Here is a 17,147-nt window from a genome sequence, read left to right as displayed (position 1 = left end):
CATATACTTAGGTTGGACTCATTAAAACTAGTTTTTCAACCACTCCACACATTTCTTGTTAACAAACTATAGTTTTGGCAAGTCGGTTAGGACATCTACTTTGTGCATGACACAAGTCATTTTTGCAACAATTGTTTACAAACATATTTTTTCACTTATAATTCACTGTATCACAATTCCAGTGGGTCAAAAGATTACATACACATAGTTGACTGTGCCTTTAAACAGCTTGGAAAATTCCTGAAAATGATGTCATGGCTTTAGAAGCTTCTGGTAGGCTATTTGACATTATTTTAGTCAATTGGAGGTGTGCCTGTGGATGTATTTCAAGGCCTATCTTCAAACTCAGTGCCTCTTTGCTTGACATCGTAGTACGCAAGTATAAACACCATGGGACCACGCAGCCATCATACCGCTCAGGAAGGAGACGCATTCTGTCTCCTAGAGATGAGCGTACTTTGGTGCAAAAAGTGCAAACCAATCCCAGAATAACAGCAAAGGACCATGTGAAGATGCTGGAGAAAACAGGTACAAAAGTATCTATATCCACAGTAAAACGAGTCCGATATCGACGTAACCCGAAAGGCCGCTCAGCAAGGATGAAGCCACGGCTCCAAAAGCTCCATAAAAAAGCCAGACTACGGTTTGCAAGTGCGCATTGGGACAAAGATCATACTTTTTGGAGAAATGTCCTCTGGTCTGATGAAACAAAAATTGAACTGTTTGGCCATAATGACCATCATTATGTTTGGAGGAAAAGGGGGGAAGCTTGCAAGCTGAAGAACACCATCCCAACCATGAAGCACGGGGGTGGCAGCATCATGTTGTGGAGGTGCTTTGCTGTAGGAGGGACTGGTGCATTTCACAAAATATATGGCATCATAAGGTAGGAAAATGATGTGGATATATTGAAGCAACATCTCAAGACATGAGTCAGCAAGTTAAAGCTTGGTCGCAAATGGGTCTTCCAAATGGACAATGACCCCAAGCATATTTCCAAAGTTGTGGCAAAATGGCTTAAGGACAACAAAGTCAAGATATTGGAGTGGCCATCACAAAGCCCTGACCTCAATCCCATAGACAATTTGTGGGCAGAACTGAAAAAGCCTGTGCAAGCAAGGAGGCCTACAAACCTGACTCAGTTACACCAGTTCTGTCAGGAAAAATGGGCCAAAATTCACCCAATTTATTGTGGGAAGCTTATGGAAGGCTACCCAAAATGTTTGACCCAAGTTAAACAATTTAAAGGCAATGCTACTAAATACTAATTGAGTGTATGTAAACTTCTGACCCACTGGGAATGTGATGGAAGAAATTAAAGCTGTAAAAAATCCTTCTCTCTATTAATATTCTGATATTTAAAATTCTTAAAATAAATTGGGGATCCTAACTGACCTAAAACAGGGATTTTTTACTAGGATTAAATGTCAGGAATTCTGAAAAACTGAGTTTAAATGTATTTGGCTAAGGTGTATGTAACATTTTTCGACTTGTTGTGCTGTGCTCACTTGAACAGGAAGGTGGCGCAGCGGTCCTTTGTTGGCAAATATTGTCATCAAACTTTGTCATCAAAGTCTGTTTTTCTCTGGATTTATAGTGCTTTCAAGACAACTGAAAACTTGGGGGAAGAAAGGTTGAATCATGATGACTTTAGTGATCTTCAGATCGTAGCTCTAGAAAGAGGCCAGAATTCCCGATTTGCAATTCCGAGTTGGATGAAAGTTCAAACGTATTTTCCCAGTCGTAGCTTGTTTTTCCCGAGTTCCCAGTTGTCTTGAACTCACTCAAGTCAGATTTTGCAGTTCCGAGTTAACAGTTGTTTGTCGAATTGATTCATGATGATGACTGCTAGCTAAGATTTTGAAAGTATGATGTTGACAGGATCAGTCCAATCAATGCTACTGTAGATTTAATAACATGATTTGACGTCATTTTATCTGTGGCCAATGACCTTGAGCCTTCTTGGATGGGCACTTCTAATGTATCTCTATGGCAGCACCCAAGGGGCTGGAATTTTTTAGGTCTACCTTTAGACTTGGCGGTGACGTAGTGTCCGCATAAGTGACAGAACACTGAGCCAATCATGGTGCATGCTCCGTATTTTCTGCTGGCATGCCCCACCACCACAGAAAGCACTGAGCTAGGCTGAAACACCAAACATTTCTCCACCTTTCTGTCTCCCCCTCTCATTCATAACTTTCTATTTCAATAAAGAGAGAGAAAATACTAATAAATATATTTAAAAAAACATTTAATTTCATGGTGGTGACACAAATAGAATAATGGGTTTTGACATTTAAATGTTGGTATATGAGGGGTTTGGTGGTGACTTTCTGAAATGTTAGAGTTAGACCAACAGTTTAAAGTAATACAGAAAATATTGGTATTTGACTTGTGATTGCGGTATATTGACCAAATGATCAGTAAAGTTGTTGATGTATTTTCCCTCCAAAATTAAATAGAAACAATTATTTAAGAGCTATTTGTTTAAAAATGCCTTAGTAAGTTACATAGTATATGTAAGTTACAAAGTATAGTATATGTTCCTGCTGTTCTTTCCTTCTTCCCTTTTTCCTTTTCTTCAAATCTGGTCTCAGCCGGTCTTCACCCTCTCACCACCGCCACAGTCACGAGACCCCGCCTCCTTCCACCATTGTCACTGTGATAACAGAATAGAATGGCCTTGAGACCAAATATGTATAATGAATGTAGTTCACTCAGGCCATTTTAAAATGTTTTATTGAACCTTTAACTAGGCAAGTTAAGAACAAATTCTTATTTACAATGACAGCCTGCCCCGGCCAAACCCGGACGACACTGGGCCAATTGTACGCCGGCCTATGGGACTCCCAATCATGGCCGGTTGTGATACAACCTGTCCCATAGATACCAATGCGTTGTTCTTGACTTCCATTGAAACAGAAAACATTAGGGAGTGGGATGTTTCACTTCCTCTTCCATCTCTGCTTGAGATTCCAGAATGCTGAGTCACAATGACAAGCCAGAAATACAGCCAGTGCATAGCCCGAGTCGGTCCACATAGAACATACTAGAGGTTTGGACAGGAATAAGAGTGGGAAGGAGAGAGAGAAATAGGAACATGTCCCCCACACATTCTGAAATTGCATTTTTGGCTGTTTAGTGTTTATACCCCCAAAATATACATTTTGGCTAAATACATTTAATCAGAGTAAAAATTAATTGTCTTAGTTCAGTTAGGATCACCTTATTTTAAGAATGTGAAATGTCATAGATTTCAGCTTATTCCCAGTGGGTCAGAAGTTTACACTCAGAATTTTGTAGCATTGCCTTTAAATTGTTTAACTTGGGTCAGACGTTTCAGTTAGCCTTCTACAAGCTTCCCACAATAAGTTGGGTGAATTTTATAGTAAGGCTGTCCAATTTTCCCAGGTATCCCTCTACAGTCCAAGTGCCTTATAGCTCAAAATATGGAAGAATGCAAATAGAAGACTACTCAAGTATTAATGAGCAGTAGCGTGTCATTTAAATATACCGATAACAAATATTGTCCATCAACCCTGGGACAACCTGTGGGTCATAACAGCTTGCTAGTTTATTTGCGCACAGGTTCGAATGACCTGACTTTTAAAATGCTCAGGTTAAAGGCTACAGCGCCTTGTGAAGTCGGTTACCCATTTCACAGTTAATGACCTAGCTGTTATGGGACCTGAACAGACATTGCACCATTACATGTAATAGCCCTTATAATGCTCATGTCAACCTTCTATGACCCTCAGTCACTGTAGTAGGCTTACAATTGTCAGTATTTAGCATTTCTATGGAGAAATGAATGCACAGATGGTAGACTACGGGCTCATGGCAATTGGACAAAAATATGTAAACGAAACATTTATCGTCAGCCTCATTCATACAGTAACAAACAGTGAATCCAGCTCAAAAAAGGTTTTATTCTTCAGCTTGAAAATGAGAAGTCACACCTAGTGAAGAGGATCCTTGTGTTTCAGGTATTGAAATGCTCAGTAAGACAGCGCAATAGGACAAAATCAGCAACAACTCGATTCTTTTACAATGTACCTCCCCCTCCAATACCAAATTTGTCAACATTACAGCTGTTATGCTCTCCCCTCCTTATAAATGCAAAGCCAGCAGAATAGAGCAGAAAGACCAGGAGTCCTGGTCTGAGGCTGGAGGCCGTAGCCTGGGGATGGAAGTGGTTTAGCTCTGGTCTCCCAGGGTGTGCTTGTCAAACAGGTACTCTGCCATCTTGTTGTTGACAGCATCCATCTTGGTGAGGTTGGTGATGTGGTCACCCAGCTTCTTAATGGCCTCCACCTGCTCATTCAGGTAATGGGTCTCCAGGAAGTCACACAGCTAAAGAGGGAAAACACAGGTCAGACAAGAGAATAACTACAGACTATTGTGGATACAGTAACACACAAGAGCCTGGTGGTAATGGCATAAGGGCAGACAGACAACTCAATGAAGTGTTTACAGATGTTTAACTCCTGCATTGTGTGTATAGTTTGCATCTGTGGACTATTGTGTGCATGTGAAGAAGCAGGTCACAATCCTGTGTCATTAGTTTGTAGAGCTACAACAAACTGATCATCTCCTAAGACAGAACCTGTATTCTATGTGATGATATTACTTACATGGGGGTCAACCTTGTCAGAGGCAATCTTGTGCAGGTCCAGCAGGGCCTGGTTCACATTCTTCTCCAGCTGCAGAGCACACTGCATGGCCTCCAGCCCATTGCCCCACTCATCACGTTCTGGCTTCTACACAGGACAGAGTGAACACAGGAGGGTTAGGGACTACTAGCAGATGTTTCTATGCATACCTACTAGCAGTCACCACAGTTAGCCAGTATATCTGGCACATCAAGGGATAAAACGAACTGGAAATAACGAAACAAAAGTAAAGATGGGGCCAATTTAACAGTCACTACAAACAATAACACATGCTTTAGTTTATGAAGCACATATAAGTTGTGTGGCTCAGTCAGTAGAGCATGGCGTTTAACACCAATGGTTATGGTTCACTTCCTGCTGGGGCCACCTATACATAAACTGTATGCACACATGGCCAAGTCAATTTTGCCATGCAGCACAGAGAAAATGTTTTAGTTTATACTACGGGCTTTGCCATCCCAAAAATATACATTTTAAAATATAATAACACTTCCCCTTACTGTTTGGACTTCCTTCAAAAAAACAACAATGATTTCAATTCCCTGTACTCATAGGCCTACAGTAAGCAGTCAGGCCACATCGTCAGCCGCCTTGCTCTAACACTAGGGCAGTCACTTAGGGCACGCCTCACAATGAACTCACTCAGCATTAATGACTACTCATTCAAAATAACTCCTATACTTGTAGTAAACAGTTTAGAGGAAAAAGAACCCATCTAGAACCATAAAGGGTTCTTCATTTGACCCTATAGATCAACCATTTGGGTCCATGAAGAACCTTTTCAACTGAGAACAAAACTTTTTTCTATCAGTCTACAATGTAAATGTGTTTGAGCTCAAGGGCTCACCTTGATGTCCTGGAGTAAAATGCGTCCACCTCTCTTGTTCTGGAAGGAGAGTAGCTTGTCGGCGTGCTCCCGCTCCTCGTCGCTGTTCTCCTTGAAGAAATGCGCGAAGCCAGGCAGAGCCACATCGTCACGGGAGAAATAGAAAGCCTGGGTGGATAAACATAAAACAGTGTTTAGAAGAAAGAACATGACAGCATTCTGTTCTTGTTGTGGCAACTAAACATGATGACAAAGGCATGAATCAGTCTAGTCCGTAGTCTACTTGGTAACCTGACAAGTAACCCGTCAAGGAGTTGTTACGCGCTCTGTCCAAGGTAGGATAGATTCCCGGCTTCATTTGAATGTTATATCTACCTGAAAGCTTTTAACAAAGTAAAACTGAAATATGTACTTCACGGAGTTTCTCAGCTATTAATTAGTCTAGGACTGTAGAAAAAAAAAAGTTGTGAAAAATGGCATTGAGGCCCAGGAATAATAATACACAGGTAGATCAACAAAACGGTCATCTTGGTAGACTCCTTACCATTGAAGTGTAGGTGTAGGAGGCAAACATCTCCATGTTGATCATCCGGTTGATGGCAGCTTCGCAATCGTGGTGATAGTTCTGGCGGATCTGAGACTCCATCTTGGCAGATTTTCTTTTATATCAAAATAAAATATACAAAAATAAAGTTCCTTCGACTATTTTGCTATTACAGTTAAAGTTAGTGTTACGTTATCAATCCGGAATGTTCTATAATGCGGGACGAAGGCAGAGGAGTTCCGTTCAATCACTGTTGAAGCAAGAACTTCTTCATGCGTCTTCTCAGACTTGTGAACTGGAAGGAGCCTTGTTCCCTCTATTTATTGTTCCGAACGGAACGCGTCAGTGAACTCCACCCTCACAGAGCGTAGCCAATCACCTTTAGAATTTCAACAGGAACTAGGCGGATCATTTGACGACGAGCCCACTGATACACCTCATGACCTAAAGCAATGATTATTTATTATATTAACAAGAGAGACGAGTGACCACTCTAACAATGGAAATACATGTGTTCAACGATTGAAGACAGGCAAGATTCTAACCAATGAGAGGGCAGGTACGCGTGTTAACAACACGCACAACTAAACGTCGTTTTTCTCAAAGTTACCGGAATGCAAACGTGCATCCACATATATCAGTACATTTGTAAAAGCTTAAACATTACGAAACGTCTATTCGATCAAAATCCTTAAGTAATTTGAAAAAATGGGCTTATCTCACGCGGACAGATTTTGGGCGGAGTAAATGCTCTCGCCTCGACCTCTTCACCTTAATCTGTTTGAAAAAATGTACTTTGTTCTATGACATGCTTGGCATTCCTTTTTGACTAAATGATGTGTCATGCTTAAAGGATACGTTTGGGTGAGCATATAACGCGAACGTCTAGCATTCCAAAGGTTGCTTGTTTCAAACTCATCACAGACAACTTTAGCATTTTTACTAATTAGCAACTTGCAACTATTTACAACTTTTTAGTTACTTTGCCACTACATAGCATGTTAGCTAAACCTAACCGTAACCCTTTAACCTAACTCCTGACCTTAACCTTAACTTTTAACCCCTAGCCTAGCTAACTTTAGCCACCTAGCTAATACATTTTATTTTTGAGATTCTTCAAATAGCCACCATTTGTCTTGATGACAGCTTTGCACACTCTTGGCATTCTCTCAACCAGTTTCACCCGGAATGCTTTTCCAACAGTCTTGAAGGAGTTCTCACATATGCTGAGCACTTGTTGGCTGCTTTTCCTTCACTCTGCGGTCCGACTTATGCCAAACCATCTCAATTTTGTTGAGGTCAGGGGATTGTAGAAGCCAGGTCATCTGATGCAGCACTCCATCACTCTCCTTCTTGGTAAAATAGCCCTTACACAGCCTGGAGGTGTGTTGGGTCATTGTCCTTTTGAAAAACAAATGATAGTCCCACTAAGCCCAAACCAGATGGGATGGTGTATCGCTGCATAATGCTGTGGTAGCCATTCTGGTTAAGTGTCACCAGCAAAGCACTCCCACACCATAACACCACCTCCTCCATGCTTTACGGTGGGAAATACACATGCAGAGATCATCCGTTCACTCACACCGCATCTCACAAAGATACGGCTTTTGGAACCAAAAATCTCCAATTTGGACTCCAGACCAAAGGACAAATTTCCACCGGTCCAATGTCCATTGCTCATGATTCTTGGCCCAAGCAAGTCTCTTATTGTTATTGGTGTCTTTTAGTAGTGGTTTCTTTGCAACAATTCAACCATGAAGGCCTGGTTCACACAGTCTCCTCTGAACAGTTGATGTTGAGATGTGTCTGGTACTTGAACTCTGACGCATTTACTTGGGCTGCAATTTTTGAGTCTGGTAACTCTAACGAACTCATCCTCTGCAGCAGAGGTAACTCTGGGTCTTCCATTCCTGTGGCGGTCCTCATGAGAGCCAGTTTCATCATAGCGCATGATGGTTTCTGTGATTGCACTTGAAGAAACTTTCAAAATTCTTGAAATTTTCCTGATTGACTGAGCGTCATGTCCGTTCATGTCTGATGGACTGTCATTTCTCTTTACCTATTTGAGCTGTTCTTACCATAATATGGACCTAGTGTTTTACCAAATAGGGCTATCTTCTGTATCCCCCCCCCCCCCACCTTCTCACAACACAACTGATTGGCTCAAACGCATTAAGAAGGATGGAAATTCCACAAATTAACTTTTAAGAAGGCACACCTGTTAATTGAAATGCATTCCAGGTGACTACTTCATGAAGCTGGTTGAGAGAAAGCCAAGCGTGTGCAAAGCTGTCATCAAGGCAAAGGGTAGCTATTTGAAGAATCTCAAGTTTAAAATATGCTTTTTTGGTTACTACATGATTCCATATGTGTTATTTCATAGTTTTGATGTCTTCACTATTATTCTATAATGTAGAAAATAGTCAAATTAAAGAAAAACCCTTGAATGAGTAGGTGTTCTTAAACTTTTGACCGGTAGTGTATACATATTTTTTGTCTATTAAACACTGCAAACAGCCTACCCGACCTCTCGGAGGGATCCGCATGGTCCTAAAGCACACTGTTGCCTTGTTTTGTATCACATTCCAATGATAAAACTGGGGGGATGGACAAAAATGCATGTCCCCCCTGTCCCCAGTGAAATTTGCACCCCTGCTTATCCCTGTCATAACCTCCTGTTGGTTCTACTACAGTATGGAATGACTCAGGCTCTGCCCTGGCTGTATTTCTGCCTTGTCATTGTAACTCAGCATTCTGGAGTCTCAAGCAGAGACGGAAGAGGAAGCGAGACAGCCCACTCCTTCATTTTTCACCCAATGGAAGTGTTGTCGCAATGTTGTCTGCTTAAGGAGCCACCGCCTTAAGCAGTGTTAACGGCCTGAGTGAACTATCTTAATTTATCCACCATCGTTGGTCTCGAGGTAGTTCTGTTCTGTTATCACAGTGACAATGGTGGAAGGAGGCAGAGTTTCGTGACTGCAGAAACAGACATGAGGGGTGATAAATGGGCAAAGACCGGCTGATACCAGATTTGAAGAAAAGGAAAAAGGGAAGAAGGAGAGAACAGCAGGAACATATACTATACTATGTAACTTACATATACTGTGTAACTTACTAAGGCATTTTTAAACAAATAGCTGTGAATGGTTGTTTCTGGTGAATTGAAAATGTTGTCAATTTAGTCAATCAGAACTCAAATACCAATATTTTTCTGTATTACTTTAAACTGTTGGTCTAACTATAACAGTTCAGAAAGTCACCACCAATGTCAAAATCCATTATTCTATTTATGTTCCCGTCACCATGTTTGGATAGTATATGGTCTTGAAATGACTAATTTCTTATATATATATATTAGTATTTTCTCTCTCTTTATTGAGATATAAAGTTATGAATGAGAGGGGGGTGACAGAAAGGTAGAGGAATACAGATATGAAGGTGGAGGCAGGATTTGAATCCATGCCGCATAGGGCCATGTGCAGCATTACCACTAGACCAGATTATGGCACAGAATTAATAATGTCTAATATTCAATTAACTTAATAGGAGTCGATGCACTCAAAGTCAAGAAACTGCTGACTTGATTACACTATTTAATTGCAGTATCAATTCATTAAAAAGTATACATACATACATACATACATACATACATACATACATACATACATACATACAAACATGGTTGTAAAGGAAATCATGTTCAGTCCTAATAAGCTGATGATTCTATCATGAATAAAATTAAACAAATATTGTGTTAGTCTAGCTGAAAACAGAGAGGCTGATTACTTTGTTGTAGTGAAAGTGAACTGGGATAGAAATACATTATCAATCCAATTAAAGTGAGTGTTGTGATGCCAACTTTGGACCAACTACATTGAGTGTAAAGGCTTGGATAGGCCTATGGCTCAGAATATGGAATAGAATGTGAATGGTGGGCTACTCTCTCAAGTATTAATTCAAATATGCAGTAGCCTATAGGTTGTGGGCGGAAGCCGGAAAAACGTGAAGTTGATTGATCCCCATCGAGGGAGGAGCAGATTTTCTCTATATGACAGTTAACCATTCTTAGAATAACTATACAATTTTTTGGCACCTTCAATTCTTGCACATTTTCTCATAAAAAGTATATTTTAACACGGCTTCTATCTAGGATGTAAACACAGCCTCAAGTGAGGTCTGAAAACTCAAAGACTGAAATAAGGTAAACATCTGTTTTTGAGTGCTCTTGAAAAATGCAGCATGCAATGCAAATTGTTCCGTTAAGAGGTAACTCTGTTCACCATTTACCCATTTTTTTGTTAAAGCTAGACAATGTTAGTTTGACTAGCCTAGCCTGCTACTGTAAATGTCAATTTGCCTGCTCATGGGGCTAGTGTTTCATTAGCTACCTGTCAGTGACATTTTTTTTATCATGTTTTGGCCTGATTATATGTCTCTTTTCAACTACCTATCTGCAGGTTTAAAGAAACATTCAATCATATACTTTGATTAGAAAGCCAAATAAAAGTGTGTAGTTAGAAAGATGTGTGTGTCATGTATGCTTGAATGGAGGTTTACAATCTAAGATGCATATACAAATTAGCAAACACAGCATATCCTACACATATGCTGTAGCATACCTTGCAATAGAATGTACTCTAAAAAACAGCTTTTTTATATTGTTCCCCTCTAATCAGGGACTGATTTAGACCTGGGACAACAGGTGTGTGCATTTTTTTTTATATATTTTTTTTATTTCACCTTTATTTAACCAGGTATGCTAGTTGAGAACAAGTTCTTATTAACAACTACGACCTGGCCAATATAAAGCAAAGCAGTGCAACACAAACAACAACACAGAGTTACATATGGAATAAAAAAACATTCAGTCAATAACACAATAGAAAAAAGTCTATATACAGTGTGTGCAAATGAGGTAGGAAAAGGGAGGTAAGGCAATAAATAGGCCATAGTGGCGAAATAATTACAATTTAGCAATTAAACACTGGAGTGATAGATGTGCAGAAGATGAATGTGCAAGTAGAGATACTGGGGTGCAAAGGAAAAAAAGAACAGTATGGGGATGATGTAGTTGGATGGGCTATTTACAGATGGGCTATGCACAGGTGCAGTGATCTGTGAGCTGCTCTGACAACTGGTGCTTAACGTTAGTGAGGGAGATATGAGTCTCCAGCTTCAGTGATTTTTGCAATTTGTTCCAGTCATTGGCAGCAGAGAACTGGAAGGAAAGGCGGCCAAAGGAGGAATTGGCTTTGGGTGTGACCAGTGAAATATGCCTGCTGGAGAGCGTGCTATGGGTGGGTGCTGCTATGGTAACCAGTGAGCTGAGATAAGGCAGGGCTTTACCTAGCAAAGACTTATAGATGACCTGGAGCCAGTGGGTTTGGCGACGAATATGAAGCGAGGGCCAGCCAACGAGAGCATACAGGTCGCAGTGGTGGATAGTATATGGGGCTTTGGTGACAAAACAGATGGCACTGTGATGGACTGCATCCAATTTGCTGAGTAGAGTGTTGGAGGTTATTTTGTAAATGACATCGCCGAAGTCAAGGATCGGCAGGATAGTCCATTTTTCGAGGGTATGTTTGGCAGCATGAGTGAAGGATGCTTTGTTGTGAAATTGGAAGCCGATTCTAGATTTCATTTTGGATTGGAGATGCTTAATGTGAGTCTGGAAGGAGAGTTTACAGTCTAACCAGACACCTAGGTATTTGTAGTTGTGCACATATTCTAAGTCAGATCCATCCAGAGTAGTGATGCTGGACAGGAGGGCAGGTGCGGGCAGTGATCGGTTGAAGAGCATGCATTTAGTTTTACTTGCATGTAAGAGCAGTTGGAGGCCACGGAAGGTGAGTTGTATGGCATTGAAGCTCGTCTAGAGGTTAGTTAACACAGTGTCCAAAGAAAGGCAAGAAGTATACAGAATGGTGTCGTCTGCTTAGAGGTGGATCAGAGAATCACCAGCAGCAAGAGCAACATCATTGATGTATACAGAGAAAAGAGTCGGCCTGAGAATTGAACCCTGTGGCACCCCCATAGAGACTGGCAGAGATCCGGACAACAGGTCCTCCGATTTGACACACTGAGCTCTGTCTGAGAAGTAGTTGGTGAACCAGGCGAGGCAATCATTTGAGAAACCAAGGCTGTTGAGTCTGCCGATAAGAATGTGGTGATTGACAGAGTCGAAAGCCTTGGCCAGGTCGATGAATACAGCTGCACAGTATTGTCTTTTATTGATAGCGGTTATGATATTGTTTAGGACCTTGAGCGTGGCTGAGGTGCACCCATGACCAGCTCGGAAACCAGATTGCATAGCGGAGAAGGTACGGTGGGATTCGAATTGGTCGGTGATCTGTTTGTTAACTTGGCGTTCGAAGACCATAGAAAGGCAGGGTAGGATAGATATAGGTCTGTAGCAGTTTGGGTCTAGAGTGCCTCCCCCTTTGAAGTGGGGGATGACCGCGGCAGCTTTCCAATCTTTGGGGATCTCAGACGATACGAAACAGAGGTTGAATAGGCTAGTAGTAGGGGTTGCAACAATTTCGGCGGATAATTTTAGAAAGAGAGGGTCCAGATTGTCTAGACCTGCTGATTTGTAGGGGTCCAGATTTTGCAGCTCTTTCAGAACATCAGCTATCTGGATTTGGGTGAAGGAGAAATGGGGGAGGCTTGGGCAAGTTGCTGTGGGGGGTGCAGGGCTGTTGACCAGGGTAGGGGTGGCCAGGTGGAAAGCATGGCCAGCCGTAAAAAAAATGCTTATTGAAATTCTCAATTATTGGGATTTATTGGTGGTGATAGTGTTTCCTTGCCTCAGTGCAGTGGGCAGCTGGGAGGAGGTGCTCTTATTCTCCAAGGACTTTACAGTGTCCCGGAACTTTTTGGAGTTTGTGCTGCAGGATGCAAATTTCTGTTTGAATAAGCTAGATTGCCTGTGTATATTGGCTCCTAACTTCCCTGAAAAGTGCATATCGCGGGGGCTATTCAATGCTTATGCCGTACGCCACAGGATTTTTTTGTGCTGGTCAAGGGCAGTCAGGTCTGGAGTGGACCATGGGCTGTATCTGTTCCTGGTTCAACATTTTTTGAATGGGGCATACTTATTTAAGATTGTGAGGAAAGCACTTTTAAAGAATAACCAGGCATCTTCTACTGACGGAATGAGGTCAATAACCTTCCAGGATACCCCGGTCAGGTCGATTAGAAAGGCCTGCTCATTGAAGTGTTTTAAGGAGCGTTTGACAGTGATGAGGAGAGGTCCTTTGACCGCAGATCCATTACGGACGCAAGCAATGAGGCAGTGATCGCTGAGATCCTGGTTGAAGACAGCAGAGGTGTATTTGGAGGGCAGATTGGTTAGGATGATATCCATGAGGGTGCCTGTGTTTACGGATTTGGGGTTGTACCTGGTAGGTTCATTGATCATTTGTGTGAGATTGAGGGCATCAAGCTTAGATTGTAGGATGACCGGGGTGTTAAGCATGTTCCAGTTTAGGTCACATAACAGCGCGAGCTCTGAAGATAGATGGGGGGCAATCAATTCACATAAAGTGTCCAGGGCACAGCTGGGGGCAGAAGGTGGTCTATAGCAAGTGGCAATGGTGAGAGACTTGTTTCTGGAAAGGTGGATTTTTAAAAGTAGAAGCTTTTAAATGGTTTGGGCACAGACCTGGATAGTAAGACAGAATTCTGCAGGCTATCTCTGCTGTAGATTACAACTCTGCCCCCTTTGGCAGTTTTATCTTGTCAGAAAATGTTATTGTTAGGGATTGAAATTTCAGGGGTTTTGGTGGCCGATTTAGACACGGCTAGGACATCTGGGTTGGCAGAGTGTGCTAAAGCAGTGAATAAAACATACTTACGGAGGAGGGTTCTAATGTTAACATGCATGAAACCAAGGCTTTTTCGGTTACAGAAGTCAACAAATGAGAGCGCCTGGGGAATGGGAGTGGAGCTAGGCACTGCAGGGCCTGGATTAATCTGTACATCACTAGAGGAGCAGAGGAGGAGTAGGATAAGGGTACGGCTAAGGGCTATAAGAACTGGTCGTCTAGTATGTTCGGAACAGAGAGTAAAAGGAGCAGGTTTCTGGGCGTGGTAGAATAGATTCAATGCATTATGTACAGACAAAGGAATGGTAGGATGTGAATACCGTGGATGTAAACCTAGGCATTGAGTGACGATGAGAGAGGTATTGTCTCTATAGACATCAATTAAACCAGGTGAGGTCACCTCATGTTTGGGAGGTGGGACAAGAGGGTTAGCTGAGGCATATTGAGCAGGGCTGGAGGCACTACAGTGAAGTAAGGCAATAATCACTAACCAAAACAGCAATGGACAAGGCATATTGACATTAGGGAGAGACATGCGTAGCCGAGTGATCGTAGGGTCCAATGAGTAGCTGGACGGGCTGGAGACACGGTGATTCAGACAGCTAGTGGGCCGGGGCTAGCAGGCCAACAGAAGGGCCTTAGAGGGACGTCGCGACGGAAGAAGTCTGTTGTCGCCCCCTTGTGTGGTTACGTCGGCAAACCAGTCGTGATTTATCAGCAGGGGTTCTGTGTAGTAAAAGGGTCCAGGCCAATTGGCAAAATAGGTATAGTAGCCTAAGAAATTGACTGATCGACCACTTCAGCTACCAAACCGGTATGCTCTAGACAGCTAGCGGGCCCTGACTAGCAGATGGGCATTCAGGGGATGTCGCGACGGAGGAGCCTGTTGAAAAACACCGGGCGGATTACGTCGGTAGTCCAGTCATGATGGATCGGCGGGGCTTCGTATCGGCAATAAAAGGGGTCCAGGCCAATTGGCAAAATAGGTATTGTAGCCCAAGGAGTGGCTGATGGACCTCTTCAGCTCGCCGGGAGATAAGCCTAGCATAGGCTAGCTCCAGGCTAATTGGTGCTTGCTTCGGGACGGGGACGTTAGCCAGGAGAAGCCAATCAGGACAGCAGCTAGCTAGCTGCGATGATCCAGGTGAAGAGGTTCAGAGCTTGCGGTAGGATTCCGGAGATATGGAGAAAAAGGAGTCTGATAAGCTCTGGGTTGAATCATGCTGTGCAGACTGGAAGGAGTTGTCTGGGCTAAAGGTTAGCTGATGACCGCTAGCAGTGGCTAGCTGACTACTAGCTAGTACTTAGTTAGCTGGCTAGCCTCTGTTGGGGGTTCCGGTTCTAAAGTAAAGAAAATAGCAGATCCATACCACATTGGGACAGGCGGGTTGCGGGAGAGTATGTTGAAGTTGAGGTTAAGAAAAATATAAAAAATATATGTGAAGAAAAAAATATTTAAAAAAATATATATAAAAATATATACACGGGACATGACAAGACGAAGACAAAAGATGCCTGACTGCTATGCCATCTTGGAGAAAACAATGAAAAATAAATTATCAGGTAGAACAGAAAACCAGCAGGCTCCAGGCCTCATAGAGTAAGAGTTGAATACTCTTGCACTAAAATGTATAAGGCAACAGGCAAATGCACAAACACTAGAGAAAACTCAGAAATCTATTTTTATTTGCTATCTATCTGCGTTTTCTCTGGTACTTCTAGAACCACCTGCAACTGGACACGGACATGTATACGATAACTGGTTTCCAGAATTGGGAACGAAGAGAGTACTGCCCATACCAGGTTAGTTGTAGAATCTACTGCAATGTTTTGATTAGGCAAACCTGTAATGTCCAGAAATGCTGGATAACAACAATCTTTGGTTATATCATATCTAGTGTAGCTACAATCTATAGATTTTTTTTAGCCATGGGCAGAGAGAAAAATGTTGCTGTTTTAGAGCACAGGGATTCTTAACAGATGGGACAATCAATTTTTTTATACAAATATTTGTCTTAATATTAACAAAATGTGAAGTTTATATTTTGACAGACCAAAGTATCAGCTATTAACACCATGTAAAGGAACAAACTATTTTATCATTAAATGCAACTAAGTGGATTCATGTCAACTCCGTCAGACACCATAAAAGTCATTTCATTTGTAAAATTATTGTCCAACAAGTGTTTAAAGGCCTTGATTGTTTAATGCTAACATTTAGATTATTCATGAAAGTGTAATACAAATCTCCAAACATATTTTTGTTTTGTTTTATAGCTATATTAAATGCTCCAGGACTAATTTAGTTAGCAATCTGGCATGGTTTTCTAGATTTTGAACATAAAAGAACAATTATAAAGCTAACATTATCCCTTAGGTCTAGCACAGCAAATACATTAATTGTTGAAGCATATGTTGCAGAACAGTGATTACAATATTTGTTCAGAATATTGACAACAAAATAAACACATCTTAAGGGGGTTAGTTCCTCTGTAGAGATTGGAGAACCTTCCAGAAGGACAACCATCTCTGCAGCACTCCACCAATCAGGCCTTTATGGTAGAGTGGCCAGACGGAAGCCACTTCTCAGTAAAAGGCACATGACAGCCCACTTGGAGTTTGCCAAAAGGCACCTAAAGGACTCTTAGACCATGAGAAGCAAGATTATCTGGTCTGATGAAACCAAGATTGAACTCTTTGGCCTGAATGCCAAGCGTCATATCTGGAGGAAACCTGGCACCATCCCTACGGTGAAGCATAGTGGTGGCAGCATCATGCTGTGGGGATGTTTTTCAGCGGCAGGGATTGGGACTCTAGTCAGGATTCAGGGAAAGCTGAACGGAGTGAAGTACAGAGAGATCCTTGATGAAATCCTGCTCCAGAGCGCTCAAAACCTCAGACTGGGCGAAGGTTTACCTTCCAACAGGACAACGACCCTAAGCACACATCCAAGACAACGCAGGAGTGGATCCGAACTTGATCGAACCTGATCGAACATCTCTGGAGAGACCTGAATATAGCTGTGCAGCGACGTTCCCCATCCAACCTGACAGAGCTTGAGAGGATCTGCAGTGAAGAATGAGAGAAACTCCCTGAATACAGGTGTGCCTAGCTTGTAGCGTCACACCCAAGAAGACTTGAGGCTGTAATCGCTGCCATTGGTGCTTCAACAAAGTATTGAGTAAAAGGTGTGAATACCAGTGGTTGACAGAGTACCCAATTGTTATAAATGAGTAAAAGTAAAGATACCGTAATAGAAAATGACTCAAGTAAAA

General features: G+C 42.0%; 1 protein-coding gene across 1 annotated transcript; it reads right to left on the bottom strand.

The window, feature by feature from the left end:
• Positions 1-3,909: 3,909 nt before the first annotated feature.
• On the bottom strand, positions 3,910-6,369 carry LOC115170848 (ferritin, middle subunit). Its single transcript, XM_029727175.1, has 4 exons — positions 6,044-6,369; positions 5,521-5,667; positions 4,635-4,760; positions 3,910-4,353 (listed from the first exon to the last, which is right to left on the bottom strand). Exons 1-4 carry the CDS (start codon positions 6,143-6,145, stop codon positions 4,198-4,200), a joined length of 531 nt encoding a protein of 176 aa, XP_029583035.1. The 5' UTR covers positions 6,146-6,369; the 3' UTR covers positions 3,910-4,197.
• Positions 6,370-17,147: the final 10,778 nt, after the last annotated feature.

This window comes from Salmo trutta, chromosome 32 (genome assembly GCF_901001165.1).
Source record: "Salmo trutta chromosome 32, fSalTru1.1, whole genome shotgun sequence".
Taxonomy (NCBI): Eukaryota; Metazoa; Chordata; class Actinopteri; order Salmoniformes; family Salmonidae; genus Salmo; species Salmo trutta.
This window is presented reverse-complemented; position numbering and strand designations above follow the sequence as displayed.